General features: G+C 50.6%; 1 protein-coding gene across 1 annotated transcript in view; it reads right to left on the reverse strand.

The window, feature by feature from the left end:
• Positions 1–2,514: 2,514 nt before the first annotated feature.
• The window catches only part of LOC106570918 (sorting nexin-18), a 35,474-nt gene continuing 19,139 nt past the window's right edge, over positions 2,515–18,849 (reverse strand). The window contains exon 3 of the mRNA XM_045695426.2: positions 2,515–6,108. Coding sequence (XP_045551382.1) covers positions 5,855–6,108 — 254 coding nt within the window. The 3' untranslated portion in view covers positions 2,515–5,854. The remainder of the gene's footprint in view (positions 6,109–18,849) is intronic.

Genomic DNA, 18,849 nt, shown 5'->3' on the forward strand with positions numbered 1-18,849 from the left:
GATGTGTACCAAACTCACCCATAGTGGCAGTAATAAAGCCTGTCCTGAAAAAGCCAAACCTGACACATGAATTTGTTTTTTTAAACTAATCAGCCTGTATCGAATCTCACATGCCTGTATTTTTATATATATATATATTTTTTTTAAATGTTGCTTCTTGAAGACAAATAACGTATATGAAACGCTCCAGGTTTTAGACCCTGATCATAGTACTGAGACAACACTCGTGAAGGTGGTAAATTACCTTTTAATGGCGTCAGACCAAGGCTCTGCGTCTGTCCTCGTGCTCCTCGACCTTAGTGCCGCTTTCGAAACCATCGTTCACCACATATTTTGGGGCGAGATTGGAAACCCTAATTGGTCTACGAGCACAAGTTCTTGCCTGGTTTAGATCTTATTTGTTTGAAAGATATGAGTTCATCTCTGTGGATGGTTTGTCCTCTGACAAATCAATTGTAAGTTTCGGTGTTCCTCAAGGTTCTGTTTTAGGACCACTATTGTTTTCACTATATATTCTACCACTTGGTGATGTCATTCGGAAACAAAATGCCAACTGTCACTGCTATGCAGAAAAAAACACACCTGTACATTTCGATGAAACATGGTGAAGCCCCAAAAATGCCTACCTTGGAAGCCTGTGTTTCCTGAGAAACAAAGAAATCTGCTGTCGGATCTGACAATGAATCTCGGTGGTTGTACAGTCAACTCAAATAAAACTGAAGGACCTTGGCGTTACTCTGGACCCTGATCTCTCTTTTGACGAACATATCAAAAATATTTCAAGAGCAGCTTTTTTTCCCCCCATCTTCGTAACATTGCAAAAAATCTTAAACTTGTCAAAAAAAATGATGCAGAAAGCTAATCCATGCTTTTGTCACTTCAAGATTAAACTCGTTTTTTCTTCTCACTAACCCTATACACAAGGAAACTAACGCCATATAATAGTGTTCAGTATGACTCAACAGATAGTCATACTGATATCGATAAAATCTTACAATACCAATGAATACCAGGTCATGACCAAAACATCGCAGTTCATGCCTCAGTCTTATGAAAAAAAGACTTTTCAAGTGCTTATTCTTTTTTTTCTCTCTCTCTTTCTGCAGAGTTCATTCTGCTGGAATGTGAGGAGTTTGCTTGTACTCAGCAGATTCCTCATGGAAACAGTCTCTGGTCTGTTTTCAATTACTGCCTGTCTGTTGGGCCTCTGCTGCTCTTTGATGGGCCGCTAGCCTCACAAGAGGTTACCCTGGACAGATCTAGGATCAATCTTGGAGCTACCACTACCCTCAGTACAGGGACCCTGGATACAGAGTTGGCAGATCTAGGAACCCAGGGTTGTATTCATTAAGGCACACCATAGCAAAACCTTTTGCAACAACAACAAACAAAAAAACTAAAAAAGTTTAGCCATTCCCCCAGACACTGGGTTCATGTTACAATCCAAACGGTAGGTCACAGGTATCAGTATAGACCCTTCTTTGACCTTATTCTGTTTTAATGGAAATTCCACGTAAACATTTTACTACATCAACATAGAGTCAACCGGAACTTTCCTTCAAGAACTGAACACATGGTCACCTTTGCTGTCCAGTCTTGACAATAGCAAACAGCCCTCAGAGCCAAGACTAAGCTCTGATTACAGCAGTTTACTTTGTGGAACAGGCATCTGGAAACAATTTTCTTTTCATAGGACAGTGAAGTATTTAATTTACAGGAGGTCAAAAAGAAGGCAGTCTCTGACTCGACACTAAAACTTGCACATAAGTTAAAAGTGTGTCTGTCTGACAGTGTTGAACACATTAACAGAGCCCTACCAATAACCCAGCTGATGTCCAGAGGAGCTGAAAGGACCGTCTCTGATCAAATGTCCTGCTGCCATCACCACCACATCCTTCATGCATGGATTCTCCTCCAACCCAAACAAAACACACTTCCTCTATCTATCTATCTATCTTTCTCCATTCCAAGACAAGGCTGAGGTTTCTTTTTCCACAGCAAATTTGTCCATGACAAAAACATACTATTTTTTTCAGTACAGACTCAGGGATTAATAGAATTTCTCAGGGAAAATGGATTGTTCAATCAAACAACATACTCATTTAAGAGTATCACTCAATCTTCAGTCATTTAAAGGAAATGATTTAATGAGATGATAAAAGTGATAGCAACACATTCAGTGTTAAAGCTGTTAGGCTGTTGAACTTGGCTGCTTGGAGGACGTATCTTGGCATCTTCTCTGGCATCTTTAAAGAAAAACACTGGACACATGTATCTGATGGATAGCCTGAACATGAGCCTGAACCTGAGCCTGATCCTGAACCTGATCCTGAGCCTGATCCTGAACCCGCCGGCAGGTCTGTCATCAGATCGGTGTAGCCTACGTCGGGCTAGTTATATTACGTGTGAAGAAGCAGGGAGCAATTGAACCGTCGGACCAGACAAGACCCCTGGGAGTCCCTGAGCAGCAACATCACAATGTGACAGCAGACATGTACAAACGAGACCAATACGTGGAGGAGTTTATGTAGTTTATTTAGTCTCTGACTCGACACTAAAACTGGCACATAAGTTAAAATAACAGGAGAGTCAGGCTGGCTGAGGATTCCAAATCTGTACTAGGATCGTTAGACTGAATTAATAACAGGAGAGGAAGGATGTCTACCCATCAACCAGTCTGACTGATCTCTCTCTCTCTCTCTCTACCCATCAACCAGTCTGACTGATCTCTCTCTCTCTCTCTCCCCATCAACCAGTCTGACTGATCTCTCTCTCTCTCTCTACCCATCAACCAGTCTGACTGATCTCTCTCTCTCTCTCTCCCCATCAACCAGTCTGACTGATCTCTCTCTACCCATCAACCAGTCTGACTGATCTCTCTCTCTCTCTCTACCCATCAACCAGTCTGACTGATCTCTCTCTCTCTCTCTCCCCATCAACCAGTCTGACTGATCTCTCTCTACCCATCAACCAGTCTGACTGATCTCTCTCTCTCTACCCATCAACCAGTCTGACTGATCTCTCTCTCTCTCTACCCATCAACCAGTCTGACTGATCTCTCTACCCATCAACCAGTCTGACTGATCTCTCTCTCTCTCTCTCCCCATCAACCAGTCTGACTGATCTCTCTCTACCCATCAACCAGTCTGACTGATCTCTCTCTCTCTACCCATCAACCAGTCTGACTGATCTCTCTCTCTCTCTACCCATCAACCAGTCTGACTGATCTCTCTCTCTCTCTCTCCCCATCAACCAGTCTGACTGATCTCTCTCTCTCTACCCATCAACCAGTCTGACTGATCTCTCTCTCTCTACCCATCAACCAGTCTGACTGATCTCTCTCTACCCATCAACCAGTCTGACTGATCTCTCTCTCTCTCTACCCATCAACCAGTCTGACTGATCTCGCTCTCTCTCTACCCATCAACCAGTCTGACTGATCTCTCTCTCTCTCTACCCATCAACCAGTCTGACTGATCTCTCTCTCTCTCTACCCATCAACCAGTCTGACTGATCTCTCTCTCTCTCTACCCATCAACCAGTCTGACTGATCTCTCTCTCTCTCTCTACCCATCAACCAGTCTGACTGATCTCTCTCTCTCTACCCATCAACCAGTCTGACTGACAGACTAACATCCATCAACCTCTAAAAAATAAAAAATAAAAGTTAAAAAATAAAAAATCAACATTGTGCAAGAATAATATTTAGAGAGTTTTTTTCTTCTTCAAATAACTTTCAAAGAAATTGATTTTAGGGAGGGCTAAAATGGCCAGTTTAGTTTCAGTCTGAGCCGACTGTCCAGTCCATTTCAGTCTGTGTTAATCCATTTCAGTCCGAGACATGTTCCCTTGCGTTCCAAGGCTCTGAACTGCTCGAAGCAGGCAGAGTTCATGGTCCCATGATGTCCGCTGAATGGAATCCTAGCCTGCAGTAAGAAGAGAACAGGTTATCCCACTGAGAGCAGTATAGCTTTCTTCCTCTCCGTGCTCTGTAAAAATCAGCCTTGTCCCAGTCAGAATGATCCAGTCACATGCTCTACATTGATGCCCCTGAATCAGACTTCAGTCTCTGAAGGGAGAATCGTCGAGGCCAGCACTCCAAGCAGTCCGACGGATTCTGCTGCCCATCGGGTGGGCACTTCTCTCAAAAAAACACTAGTCCACGTCCAAAAGCGTGGTTCTCGATAACCTTTCTATAATATTTGCAACAAACAAGCCTCTTAAAAAACGAAATATGAGAATATATTTATATTATTACATAAACCTTTATAGAAGTTATTTAAAAAAAAAAATCTAAAATATATATATATATATAAATCAGAGAGAGACAATCAAAAAAAGCCACAAGTCTGGGAGTCTGTATGTGTAAACATGTCCCTGCTAGAGATGAGACTTCCCAAATGGAACCCTATTCCCTATATAGCGCACTACCCATAGGGCTCTGATCAAAAGTAGTACACTATATATAGGGAATATGAAGATATTTGGGACACACACTATGAGGAGCTCAAGCGTTATAGCAGAAGGCAGCATTTTAACTGTTTAAAGCCACTAAACAGCATTGCTTTACGGTAGAGACTCCCCTCTGAACAAATCACTTACTAGTTAAGATAAAACTTGGTCACGTTGTTAAAAAGGTTTAGTCCACATAGTGTGAGCTACAAGGTTAAAGAACACAACACCTTCCCATGTTACCGTCGTTAGTATACGCAGCAGCAGGGATACAAGTTTACACACCATATATTGAGTTTCCCCTCTCTAAGTTACGATTGTGATAATAGCATATCCACCCACTCGGTGGACTACTACACCTACCAAACCAGTCACGGTGAGGATAGCCCTCGTTAAATCAATACGTACCACCAACTGAGGTTTGCCTTGTCATCGATCAATACAAAACAGAAGCTTTATAGAAGCTATATGACCTTTTTGTAGTCTCACGTCTGAGTGGCTCACCTCCTAAACCACCCCAGTGTTGTCTCTACGTAGAAAAGTATTGGGCTGTCCGCTGCCTCAGTGTTTTGTCGGGCCAACTATGTCCAAACAGTAAAAAAAAAACTATATATGAAAAAAAAAAAAAAATGAAAAAAATTTTTTCAGTGTAAACTTAAAACGACTAAAACAAGATATAAAGTATGTAGAAAAGCTAATATATATATATATATTTTTTTTTTTTTATTAAAAAAATAACAGCCTCTTTGAAAAGTAAAAATCACCATAATAAAAGCGAGACTGTCAGGGAGAATCTAAAATATAAAAATTATGTATTCAGGAGTATTTGTCAGGCATGCCCCCCCCCATTGATTTCATTAGAATGTTGGAGTCACTGAAATAGCATAAGCCATAGCAAAATGTGTTAGAGGATATAATCTTTATAAAACTGCAAATATTCTCTCAGCCACATGGCAAAATGTGTAGAATTACAGGAAATTTGCTTTAAAACAGATTTTGTCATGCGCATGGACACACCCACCACCCAAACCCCATTTTGATCCAGAAAAAAAAACCACTGCATTAAAACCCATTAAAACAAAGCCAGATGTCAACTCAAGCTCCTTCAAATCAGTAGCCACCATACATGGAATCAACATCCAGGCGTCAGGAAACAATCCAGCCTTCAGGGGACTTTCCAGGTCGGTCAGTGTTTTCTCATAGTGGATTGTATTGCTGTTTGGCAGTTGAAGGTAATGTCCACCTGGGGCTTCAATGATTGGCTGACTGAGGGAGGTCAAGGGTCATATCTGGACCAATGGGAGTGGGGGGGGGGGGGGGGGGGGGGGGGGGGTCGGATATGAGATCTCGACCAATCAGAATGTGGTCAATCGGATTTAGACCAATCAGGGTGTCCCTCCGTCTAAGCGTTGTCATACTTCTGCAGGGCCTCCTCCAGCTTGCCTGTGATCTTCTGGAAGAAGCCAATCTGCTCGGTTAGATACTGCTGCATCTGGGCCTTGAAGTCCCTCACCCTGACCTGGTGGAAGTGCTGGATCTCTGCCAGCGTGGCGAAGGAGATGATGTTACAGCGCTCGTTGACGCCGTCCGCCTGGGGAGCGTCCATCTTGCCTTCCTCAACGTGCTTCTGGGACTCCTTCACCTTGGTAAGTGCTCCTGGAGAAAGAGGAGAGAAGAGAAGAGGGTCAGTAGTCCAGGAGAGAAGAGGAGAGGGTCAGTAGCCCAGGAGAGAAGAGGAGAGGGTCAGTAGCCCAGGAGAGAAGAGGAGAGGGTCAGTAGTCCAGGAGAGAAGAGGAGAGGGTCAGTAGTCCAGGAGAGAAGAGGAGAGGGTCGAGTAGTCCAGGAGAGAGAGGAGAGGGTCAGTAGTCCAGGAGAGAGAGGAGAGGGTCAGTAGTCCAGGAGAGAAGAGGAGAGGGTCAGTAGTCCAGGAGAGAAGAGGAGAGGGTCGGTAGTCCAGGAGAGAAGAGGAGAGGGTCGGTAGTCCAGGAGAGAGAGGAGAAGGTCAGTAGTCCAGGAGAGAGAGGAGAGGGTCAGTAGTCCAGGAGAGAGAGGAGAGGGTCAGTAGTCCAGGAGAGAAAGGAGAGGGTCAGTAGTCCAGGAGAGAGAGGAGAGGGTCAGTACTCCAGGAGAGAGAGGAGAGGGTCAGTAGTCCAGGAGAGAGAGGAGAGGGTCAGTAGTCCAGGAGAGAGAGGAGAGGGTCAGTAGTCCAGGAGAGAAAGGATAGGAAATGACAGAATAGAGGGTTAAGACTCAATTGACAGCAAGTTCACATATGTGCATATTGTGGGGAAAAAAGTCTGAGTTGCCATTTTTATCAACTTCATTAAAAGGCATAGTTAACCCAAATTACAACATGACATATTGGTTTCCTCACCCTGTACGTTGTCTTTGGACAAGGTATGACAGAAATCCATGCTTTGCTTTAGTTTCCCTGGCATTGTTCCCACATGCTAATATTTTAGCATTTTGTGGCACACACATCAGAATTTTTTCACACATGTTCAAAACATCCATAAGCAACTGTGTGCTGAGCTTCACAATGAATTTGAGATATTTTCCGTTAATTTGGATATGATGTGCAAAAAAAATTAATTAAAACGCTAATATTGGTCTCATAACTTGAATGGGATTTGTGCCACAAATGCTAAAACGTTAGCATGTGGAAACAGTGTCAGGGAAACTAAACCAAAGCATGGACTGCCGTCATAACTTGTCCTGCTGACAGGGTAAAGAAACCAACGTGTCATTTTGTAATTTGGGGTGAACTCTCCCTTTAGAGGAAGAGGCTGGGTTCTAAAGTCAACATAATAACAGCATAACATGACCATTACACAGACATGACATTATATTACATGGCCTAACACATAAAGACACTTCCATTAAAACCTCTCAAAGCAGATCATTATAGATCTACAACAGGCTCGATGACACCGAGGGCTCGACCCAAAAATAGTCTCCAGATTCCTGGCGTGAACAACCTGTTCCCATTGGCCTGAGATCTGACTAGGCCTGAGTCTGTGGGCATTATTATTGGCTATGATAATGGGTCTGAAAGGGGGAACTAAAAGCTAAAAATACTCATGTATTACCGCATAGGGCTGGTCTATAGCCATGGAGGGGACTTAAAGCACTTCAACACAGCATGGCTTTTCAAACAATAAATATAGTCCAGGCCACTGGCAGAGTTCCAGGCCACTGGCAGAGTTCCAGGCCACTGGCAGAGTTCCAGGCCACTGGCAGAGTTCCAGGCCACTGACAGAGTTCCAGGCCACTGACAGAGTTCCAGGCCACTGACAGAGTTCCAGGGCCACTGACAGAAGCCAACAGAACAAGGGAAGGGGAATTAATTTTTAATTTGTTTGTCTTTTTGTGACTTTAGGATACTCTTAATTTACATGCATAAGCAATGGTACTTCATTAACATAAACAAACAATATTGTGAATATTAAGTTATATTCAACAAATATGGCAGGCTAAACAAGACCTTACTGAACCTCTCTTTTGGATAGGAGGCATAGGTTTTGGTTCTCACCATTACACAACTTCACCCCTCTCACTGCCAAGTTGTATGCCTAAACAACGTGTGACCCAGCTGACCAGACAGCTGCATCCGACTTAGTTTCTGCTTGACTGAAGCGTGCACAAATAATTAGCACAGAATCAGTGGAAGAAACTCCCTAACCTCCCTCTCCCCAAACTCCCTCTCAATCTCCCTAACCCTCACCCTAATCTCCCTCAACTTCCTAACCTCCATCAACTCTCCCCCTAACACGACTCTCTCTCTCTCTCTCTCCCTAACCCAACTCTCTTGCTCTCTCTAACCCGACTCTCTCGCTCTCTCTAACCCGACTCTCTCTAACCCGACTCTCTCTAACCCGACTCTCTCTAACCCGACTCTCTCTAACCCTACTCTCTCCCTAACCCCACTCTCTCTCTCCCTAACCCCACTCTCTCTCTCTCTCCCTAACCCCACTCTCTCTCTCTCTCCCTAACCCCACCTCTCTCTCTCCCTAACCCCACCTCTCTCTCTCTCTCCCTAACCCCACTCTCGCTCTCTCTCTCCCTAACCCCACTCTCTCTCTCTCTCTCTCTCCCTAACCCCACTCTCTCTCTCTCTCTCTCTCTCTCCCTAACCCCACTCTCTCTCTCTCTCTCTCTCTCTCCCTAACCCCACTCTCTCTCTCTCTCTCTCTCTCTCCCTAACCCCACTCTCTCGCTCTCTCTAACCCGACTCTCTCGCTCTCTCTAACCCTACTCTCTCCCTAACCCCACTCTCTCTCTCTCTCTCCCCTAACCCCACTCTCTCTCTCTCTCCCTAACCCCACTCTCTCTCTCCCTAACCCCACTCTCTCTCTCTCTCCCCTAACCCCACTCTCTCTCTCTCTCCCTAACCCCACTCTCTCTCTCTCTCTCTCTCTCTCCTAACTCCACTCTCTCTCTCTCTCTCTCCCTAACCCCACTCTCTCTCTCTCTCTCTCCCTAACCCCACTCTCTCTCTCTCTCTCTCTCTCCCTAACCCCACTCTCTCTCTCTCTCTCCCTAACCCCACTCTCTCTCTTTCTCTCTCCCTAACCCCACTCTCTCTCTCTCTCCCTAACCCCACTCTCTCTCCCTAACCCCACTCTCTCTCTCTCCCTAACCCCACTCTCTCTCTCTCTCCCTAACCCCACTCTCTCTCTCTCTCTCTCCCTAACCCCACTCTCTCTCTCCTTAACCCCACTCTCTCTCTCCCTAACCCCACTCTCTCTCTCTCTCTCCCTAACACCACTCTCTCTCTCTCTCTCTCTCTCTCTAACCCCACTCTCTCTCTCTCTCTCTCTCTCCCTAACCCCACTCTCTCTCTCTCTCTCCCTCCCTAACCCCACTCTCTCTCTCCCTAACCCCTCTCTCTCTCTCTCCCTAACCCCACTCTCTCTCTCTCTCTCTCTCCCTAACCCCACTCTCTCTCTCTCTCTCCCTAACCCCATCTCTCTCTCTCTCTCTCCCTAACCCCACTCTCTCTCTCTCTCTCTCTCCCTAACCCCACTCTCTCTCTCTCTCTCCCTAACCCCACTCTCTCTCTCTCTCTCTCCCTAACCCCACTCTCTCTCTCTCTCCTCCCCCTAACCCCACTCTCTCTCTCCCTAACCCCACTCTCTCTCTCCCTAACCCCACTCTCTCTCTCTCTCTCTCCCTAACCCCACTCTCTCTCTCTCTCTCTCTCCCTAACCCCACTCTCTCTCTCCCTAACCCCACTCTCTCTCTCCCTAACCCCACTCTCTCTCTCTCTCTCCCTCTCCCTAACCCCACTCTCTCTCCCTAACCCCACTCTCTCTCTCTCTCTCTCTCTCTCTCTCTCTAACCCCACTCTCTCTCTCTCTCTCTCCCTAACCCCACTCTCTCTCTCTCTCTCCCTAACCCCACTCTCTCTCTCTCTCTCTCCCTAACCCCACTCTCTCTCTCTCTCCCTAACCCCACTCTCACTCTCTCTCTCCCTAACCCCACTCTCTCTCTCTCTCTCTCCCTAACCCCACTCTCTCTCTCTCTCTCCCTAACCCCACTCTCTCTCTCTCTCCCTAACCCCACTCTCTCTCTCTCTCTCTCCCTAACCCCACTCTCTCTCTCTCTCTCCCTAACCCCACTCTCTCTCTCTCTCCCTAACCCCACTCTCTCTCTCTCTCTCCCTAACCCCACTCTCTCTCTCTAACCCCACTCTCTCTCTCTCTCCCTAACCCCACTCTCTCTCTCTCTCTCCCTAACCCCACTCTCTCTCTCTCTCTCCCTAACCCCACTCTCTCTCTCTCTCTCTCCCTAACCCCACTCTCCTCTCTCTCTCCCTAACCCCACTCTCTCTCTCTCCCTCTCCCTAACCCCACTCTCTCTCCCTAACCCCACTCTCTCTCTCTCTCTCCCTAACCCCACTCTCTCTCTCTCTCTCTCTCCCTAACCCCACTCTCTCTCTCTCTCTCTCCCTAACCCCACTCTCTCTCTCTCTCCCTAACCCCACTCTCTCTCCTCTCTCTCTCCCTAACCCCACTCTCTCTCTCTCTCTCCCTAACCCCACTCTCTCTCTCTCTCTCCCTAACCCCACTCTCTCTCTCTCTCTCCCTAACCCCACTCTCTCTCTCTCTCTCTCCCTAACCCCACTCTCTCTCTCTCTCCCTAACCCCACTCTCTCTCTCTCTCTCTCCCTAACCCCACTCTCTCTCTCTCTCCCTAACCCCACTCTCTCTCTCTCTCCCTAACCCCACTCTCTCTCTCTCTCTCCCTAACCCCACTCTCTCGCTCTCTCTCCCTAACCCCACTCTCTCTCTCTCCCTCTCTCTCCCTAACCCCACTCTCTCTCTCTCTCCCTAACCCCACTCTCTCTCTCTCTCTCCCTAACCCCACTCTCTCTCTCTCTCTCTCTCTCCCTAACCCCACTCTCTCTCTCTCTCCCTAACCCCACTCTCTCTCTCTCTCTCCCTAACCCCACTCTCTCTCTCTCCCTAACCCCACTCTCTCTCTCTCTCTCCCTAACCCCACTCTCTCTCTCTCCCTAACCCCACTCTCTCTCTCTCCCTAACCCCACTCTCTCTCTCTCTCCCTAACCCCACTCTCTCTCTCTCTCTCTCCCTAACCCCACTCTCTCTCTCTCTCTCCCTAACCCCACTCTCTCTCTCTCTCCCTAACCCCACTCTCTCTCTCTCTCTCCCTAACCCCACTCTCTCTCTCTCTCTCCCTAACCCCACTCTCTCTCTCTCTCCCTAACCCCACTCTCTCTCTCTCTCTCCCTAACCCCACTCTCTCTCTCTCTCTCCCTAACCCCACTCTCTCTCCCAAACCCCACTCTCTCTCTCTCTCTCCCTAACCCACTCTCTCTCTCTCTCTCTCTCTAACCCCACTCTCTCTCTCTCTCTCTCTCTCCCTAACCCCACTCTCTCTCTCTCTCCCTAACCCCACTCTCTCTCTCTCTCTCTCTCTAACCCCACTCTCTCTCTCTCTCTCTCTCCCTAACCCCACTCTCTCTCTCTCTCTCTCCCTAACCCCACTCTCTCTCTCTCTCTCTCTCTCCCTAACCCCACTCTCTCTCTCTCTCCCTAACCCCACTCTCTCTCTCTCTCCCTAACCCCACTCTCTCTCTCTCTCTCCCTCTCTCTCCCTAACCCCACCTCTCTCTCTCTCTCCCTAACCCCACTCTCTCTCTCTCTCCCTAACCCCACTCTCTCTCTCTCTCCCTAACCCCACTCTCTCTCTCTCTCTCCCTAACCCCTCTCTCTCTCTCTCTCTCCCTAACCCCACTCTCTCTCTCTCTCTCTCCCCTAACCCCACTCTCTCTCTCTCTCCCTAACCCCACTCTCTCTCTCTCTCTCTCCCTAACCCCACTCTCTCTCTCCCTAACCCCACTCTCTCTCTCTCTCCCTAACCCCACTCTCTCTCTCTCTCTCCCTAACCCCACTCTCTCTCTCTCTCTCTCTCCCTAACCCCTCTCTCTCTCTCTCCCTAACCCCACTCTCTCTCTCTCTCTCACTCTCCCTAACCCCACTCTCTCTCTCTCTCTCCCTAACCCCACTCTCTCTCTCTCTCTCCCTAACCCCACTCTCTCTCTCTCTCTCTCTCCCTACTCCCTCTCTCTCCCTAACCCCACTCTCTCTCTCTCTCCCTAACCCCACTCTCTCCCTAACCCCACTCTCTCTCTCTCCCTAACCCCACTCTCTCTCTCTCTCCCTAACCCCACTCTCTCTCCCTAACCCCACTCTCTCTCTCTCTCTCTCTCCCTAACCCCTCTCTCTCTCTCTCTCTCTCTAACCCCACTCTCTCTCTCTCTCTCTCTCTCCCTAACCCCACTCTCTCTCTCTCTCTCCCTAACCCCACTCTCTCTCTCTCTCTCTCCCTAACCCCACTCTCTCTCTCTCTCTCTCCCTAACCCCACTCTCTCTCTCTCTCCCTAACCCCACTCTCTCTCTCTCTCTCTCCCTAACCCCACTCTCTCTCTCTCTCTCCCTAACCCCACTCTCTCTCTCTCTCTCTCCCTAACCCCACACCTCTCTCTCTCTCTCTCTCCCTAACCCCACTCTCTCTCCTAACCCCACTCTCTCTCTCTCCCTAACCCTCTCTCTCTCTCTCTCCCTAACCCCACTCTCTCTCTCTCTCTCTCCCTAACCCCACTCTCTCTCTCTCCCTAACCCCACTCTCTCTCTCTCTCTCCCTAACCCCACTCTCTCTCTCTCTCTCCCTAACCCCACTCTCTCTCTCTCCCTAACCCCACTCTCTCTCTCCCTCTCCCTAACCCCACTCTCTCTCCCAAACCCCACTCTCTCTCTCTCTCTCCCCCTAACCCCACCTCTCTCTCTCTCTCTAACCCCACTCTCTCTCTCTCTCTCTCTCTCCCTAACCCCACTCTCTCCCGCTCTCTCTCCCTAACCCCACTCTCTCTCTCTCTCTCTCCCTAACCCCACTCTCTCTCTCTCTCTCTCCCTAACCCCACTCTCTCTCTCTCTCCCTAACCCCACTCTCTCTCTCTCCCAAACCCCACTCTCTCTCTCTCTCTCCCCCTAACCCCCTCTCTCTCTCTCTCCCTAACCCCACTCTCTCTCTCTCTCTCTCTCTCTCTCCCTCTCTCAACCCCTCTCTCTCTCTCTCTCTCTCTCTCTCCCTAACCCCACTCTCTCGCTCTCTCTCCCTAACCCCACTCTCTCTCTCTCTCTCCCTAACCCCACTCTCTCTCTCTCTCTCTCTCTCCCTAACCCCACTCTCTCTCTCTCTCTCTCTCCCTAACCCCACTCTCTCTCTCTCTCTCTCTCCCTAACCCCACTCTCTCTCTCTCTCTCCCTAACCCCACTCTCTCTCTCCCTAACCCCACTCTCTCTCTCTCCCTAACCCCACTCTCTCTCTCTCCCTAACCCCACTCTCTCTCTCTCCCTAACCCCACTCTCTCTCTCTCTCTCTCCTAACCCCACTCTCTCTCTCTCTCTCTCCCTAACCCCACTCTCTCTCTCTCTCCCTAACCCCACTCTCTCTCTCTCTCTCTCTCTCTCCCTAACCCCACTCTCTCTCTCTCTCTCTCCCTAACCCCACTCTCTCGCTCTCTCTCCCTAACCCCACTCTCTCTCTCTCTCTCCCTCTCTCTCCCTAACCCCACTCTCTCTCTCTCTCTCCCTAACCCCACTCTCTCCCTAACCCCACTCTCTCTCTCCCTAACCCCACTCTCTCTCTCTCTCCCTAACCCCTCTCTCTCTCTCTCTCTCTCCCTAACCCCTCTCTCTCTCTCTCTCTCTCTCTCTCTCTCTAACCCCACTCCTCTCTCTCTCTCTCTCTCTCTCCCTAACCCCACTCTCTCTCTCTCTCTCCCTAACCCCACTCTCTCTCTCTCTCTCTCTCCCTAACCCCACTCTCTCTCTCTCTCTCCCTAACCCCACTCTCACTCTCTCTCTCCCTAACCCCACTCTCTCTCTCTCTCCCTAACCCCACTCTCTCTCTCTCTCTCTCTCTCTCCCTAACCCCACTCTCTCTCTCTCTCCCTAACCCCACACTCTCTCTCTCTCTCTCTCCCTAACCCCACTCTCTCTCTCCCTAACCCCACTCTCTCTCTCTCTCTCTCCCTAACCCCTCTCTCTCTCTCCCCTAACCCCACTCTCTCTCTCCCTAACCCCACTCTCTCTCTCTCTCTCCCTAACCCCACTCTCTCTCTCTCTCTCCCTAACCCCACTCTCTCTCTCTCCTCTCCCTAACCCCACTCTCTCTCTCTCCCTAACCCCACTCTCTCTCTCTCCCTAACCCCACTCTCTCTCTCTCTCACCCTACTCTCTCACCCTACTCTCTCCCTAACCCCACTCTCTCTCTCTCTCCCTAACCCCACTCTCTCTCTCTCTCTCCCTAACCCCACTCTCTCTCTCTCTCTCCCTCCCTAACCCCTCTCTCTCTCCCTAACCCCTCTCTCTCTCTCTCTCCCTAACCCCACTCTCTCTCTCTCCCTAACCCCACTCTCTCTCTCTCTCCCTAACCCCTCTCTCTCTCTCTCTCTCCCTAACCCCACTCTCTCTCTCTCTCCCTAACCCCACTCTCTCTCTCTCTCTCTCTCCCTAACCCCACTCTCTCTCTCTCTCTCTCTCTCTCTCCCTAACCCCTCTCTCTCTCTCCCTAACCCCACTCTCTCTCTCTCTCTCCCTAACCCCACTCTCTCTCTCCCTAACCCCACTCTCTCTCTCTCTCTCTCCCTAACCCGACTCTCGCTCTCCCTAACCCCACTCTCTCTCTCTCTCGCTCTCCCTAACCCCACTCTCTCTCTCTCTCTCCCTAACCCCACTCTCTCTCGCTCTCCCTAACCCCACTCTCTCTCTCCCTAACCCTACTCTCTCTCGCTCTCCCTAACCCTACTCTCTCCCGCTCTCCCTAACCCTACTCTCTCCCGCTCTCCCTAACCCTACTCTCTCCCGCTCTCCCTAACCCTACTCTCTCCCGCTCTCCCTAACCCTACTCTCTCCCGCTCTCCCTAACCCTACTCTATCCCTCACCCTACTCTCCCTCACCCCACTCTCTCTCTCACTCACTAACCCTACTCTCTCTCTCACTAACCCTACTCTCTCCCGCTCTCCCTAACCCTACTCTCTCCCTGACCCCACTCTATCCCTCACCCTACTCTCCCTCACCCCACTCTCTCTCTCTCCCTAACCCCACTCTCTCCCTCTCTCCCTAACCCTACTCTCTCCCTAACCCTACTCTCTCCCTCTCTCCCTAACCCTACTCTCTCCCTCTCTCCCTCACCCCACTCTCTCTCTCTCCCTCACCCCACTCTCTCCCTAACCCTACTCTCTCCCGCTCTCCCTAACCCTACTCTATCCCTCACCCTACTCTCCCTCACCCCACTCTCTCTCTCTCACTAACCCTACTCTCTCTCTCCCTAACCCTACTCTCTCCCGCTCTCCCTAACCCTACTCTCTCCCTCACCCCACTCTCTCTCTCCCCTAACCCTACTCTCTCCCTAACCCTACTCTCCCTCTCTCCCTAACCTCTCTCTCTCTCTCTCTCTCTCTCTCTCTAACCCCTCTCTCTCTCTCTCCCTAACCCCTCTCTCCCTAACCCCTCTCTCTCTCTCTCCCTAACCCCACTCTCTCTCTCTCTCTCTCTCCCTAACCCCACTCTCTCTCTCCCTAACCCCACTCTCTCTCTCTCTCCCTAACCCCACTCTCTCTCTCTCTCTCCCTAACCCCACTCTCTCTCTCTCTCTCCCTAACCCCACTCTCTCTCTCTCTCTCCCTAACCCCACTCTCTCTCTCTCTCTCCCTAACCCCACTCTCTCTCTCTCTCTCCCTAACCCCACTCTCACTCTCTCTCTCCCTAACCCCACTCTCTCTCTCTCTCCCTAACCCCTCTCTCTCTCTCTCTCTCTCCCTAACCCCACTCTCTCTCTCTCTCCCTAACCCCACACTCTCTCTCTCTCTCTCTCTCCCTAACCCCACTCTCTCTCTCCCTAACCCCACTCTCTCTCTCTCTCTCTCCCTAACCCCTCTCTCTCTCTCCCTAACCCCACTCTCTCTCTCCCTAACCCCACTCTCTCTCTCTCTCTCCCTAACCCCACTCTCTCTCTCTCTCTCCCTAACCCCACTCTCTCTCTCTCTCCCTAACCCCACTCTTTCTCTCTCCCTAACCCCACTCTCTCTCTCTCTCCAACCCCACTCTCTCTCTCTCTCACCCTACTCTCTCACCCTACTCTCTCCCTAACCCCACTCTCTCTCTCTCTCCCTAACCCCACTCTCTCTCTCTCTCCCCTAACCCCACTCTCTCTCTCTCTCCCTCCCTAACCCCTCTCTCTCTCCCCTAACCCCTCTCTCTCTCTCTCTCCCTAACCCCACTCTCTCTCTCTCCCTAACCCCACTCTCTCTCTCTCCCTAACCCCTCTCTCTCTCTCTCTCTCCCTAACCCCACTCTCTCTCTCTCTCCCTAACCCCACTCTCTCTCTCTCTCTCTCTCTCCCTAACCCCACTCTCTCTCTCTCTCTCTCTCTCCCTAACCCCTCTCTCTCTCCCTAACCCCACTCTCTCTCTCTCTCTCCCTAACCCCACTCTCTCTCTCCCTAACCCCACTCTCTCTCTCTCTCTCTCTCCTAACCCGACTCTCGCTCTCCCTAACCCCACTCTCTCTCTCTCTCGCTCTCCCTAACCCCACTCTCTCTCTCGCTCTCCCTAACCCCACTCTCTCTCTCCCTAACCCTACTCTCTCTCGCTCTCCCTAACCCTACTCTCTCCCGCTCTCCCTAACCCTACTCTCTCCCGCTCTCCCTAACCCCACTCTCTCCCCCGCTCTCCCTAACCCCACTCTCTCCCGCTCTCCCTAACCCCACTCTCTCTCGCTCTCCCTAACTCCCCACTCTCTCCCCGCTCTCTCCCTAACCCTAACCTCTCTCTCCCGCTCTCCCTAACCCTACTCTCTCCCGCTCCTCCCTAACCCCTACCCTCTCTCTCCCGCTCTCCCTAACCCTACTCTCTCCCGCTCTCCCTAACCCTACTCTCTCCCGCTCTCCCTAACCCTACTCTATCCCTCACCCTACTCTCCCTCACCCCACTCTCTCTCTCTCTCTCTCACTAACCCTACTCTCTCTCTCACTAACCCTACTCTCTCCCGCTCTCCCTAACCCTACTCTCTCCCTGACCCCACTCTATCCCTCACCCTACTCTCCCTCACCCCACTCTCTCTCTCTCCCTAACCCCACTCTCTCCCTAACCCTACTCTCTCCCTAACCCTACTCTCTCCCTCTCTCCCTAACCCTACTCTCTCCCTCTCTCCCTCACCCCACTCTCTCTCTCTCCCTCACCCCACTCTCTCCCTAACCCTACTCTCTCCCGCTCTCCCTAACCCTACTCTATCCCTCACCCTACTCTCCCTCACCCCACTCTCTCTCTCTCACTAACCCTACTCTCTCTCTAACCCCACTCTCTCTCTCTCTCTCTCTCCCTAACCCCACTCTCTCTCTCTCTCTCCCTAACCCCACTCTCTCTCTCTCTCTCCCTAACCCCACTCTCTCTCTCTCTCCCTAACCCCACTCTCTCTCTCTCCCTAACCCCTCTCTCTCTCTCTCTCTCCCTAACCCCACTCTCTCTCTCTCCCTAACCCCACTCTCTCTCTCTCTCTCTCCCTAACCCCACTCTCTCTCTCTCTCTCTCTCTCTCCCTAACCCCTCTCTCTCTCCCTAACCCCACTCTCTCTCTCTCTCTCCCTAACCCCACTCTCTCTCTCCCTAACCCCACTCTCTCTCTCTCTCTCCCTAACCCTCTCTCTCTCTCTCTCTCCCTAACCCCACTCTCTCTCTCTCCCCTAACCCCTCTCTCTCTCTCTCTCTCCCTAACCCCACTCTCTCTCTCTCTCCCTAACCCCATCTCTCTCTCTCTCTCTCTCCCTAACCCCACTCTCTCTCTCTCTCTCTCTCTCTCTCTCTCCCTAACCCCTCTCTCTCTCCCTAACCCCACCTCTCTCTCTCTCTCTCCCTAACCCAACTCTCTCTCTCTCCCTAACCCCACTCTCTCTCTCTCTCTCCCTAACCCGACTCTCGCTCTCCCTAACCCCACTCTCTCTCTCTCTCCTAACCCCACTCTCTCTCTCTCTCTCTCGCTCTCCCCTAACCCCACTCTCTCTCTCGCTCTCCCTAACCCCACTCTCTCTCGCTCTCCCTAACCCCACTCTCTCTCGCTCCTCCCTAACCCCACTCTCTCTCTCCCTAACCCTACTCTCTCTCGCTCTCCCTAACCCTACTCTCTCCCGCTCTCCCTAACCCTACTCTCTCCCGCTCTCCCTAACCCCACTCTCTCCCGCTCTCCCTAACCCCACTCTCTCCCGCTCTCCCTAACCCCACTCTCTCTCACTCTCCCTAACCCCACTCTCTCCCGCTCTCCCTAACCCCACTCTCTCCCGCTCTCCCTAACCCTACTCTCTCCCGCTCTCCCTAACCCTACTCTCTCCCGCTCTCCCTAACCCTACTCTCTCCCGCTCTCCCTAACCCTACTCTCTCCCGCTCTCCCTAACCCTACTCTCTCCCGCTCTCCCTAACCCTACTCTCTCCCGCTCTCCCTAACCCTACTCTATCCCTCACCCTACTCTCCCTCACCCCACTCTCTCTCTCTCTCTCTCACTAACCCTACTCTCTCTCTCACTAACCCTACTCTCTCCCGCTCTCCCTAACCCTACTCTCTCCCTGACCCCACTCTATCCCTCACCCTACTCTCCCTCACCCCACTCTCTCTCTCTCCCTAACCCCACTCTCTCCCTAACCCTACTCTCTCCCCTAACCCTACTCTCTCCCTCTCTCCCTAACCCTACTCTCTCCCTCTCTCCCTCACCCCACTCTCTCTCTCTCCCTCACCCCACTCTCTCCCTAACCCTACTCTCTCCCGCTCTCCCTAACCCTACTCTATCCCTCACCCTACTCTCCCTCACCCCACTCTCTCT

The sequence above is a fragment of the Salmo salar genome, chromosome 15 (genome assembly GCF_965601325.2).
Source record: "Salmo salar chromosome 15, fSalSal1, whole genome shotgun sequence".
In the NCBI taxonomy this organism is placed as follows: domain Eukaryota; kingdom Metazoa; phylum Chordata; class Actinopteri; order Salmoniformes; family Salmonidae; genus Salmo; species Salmo salar.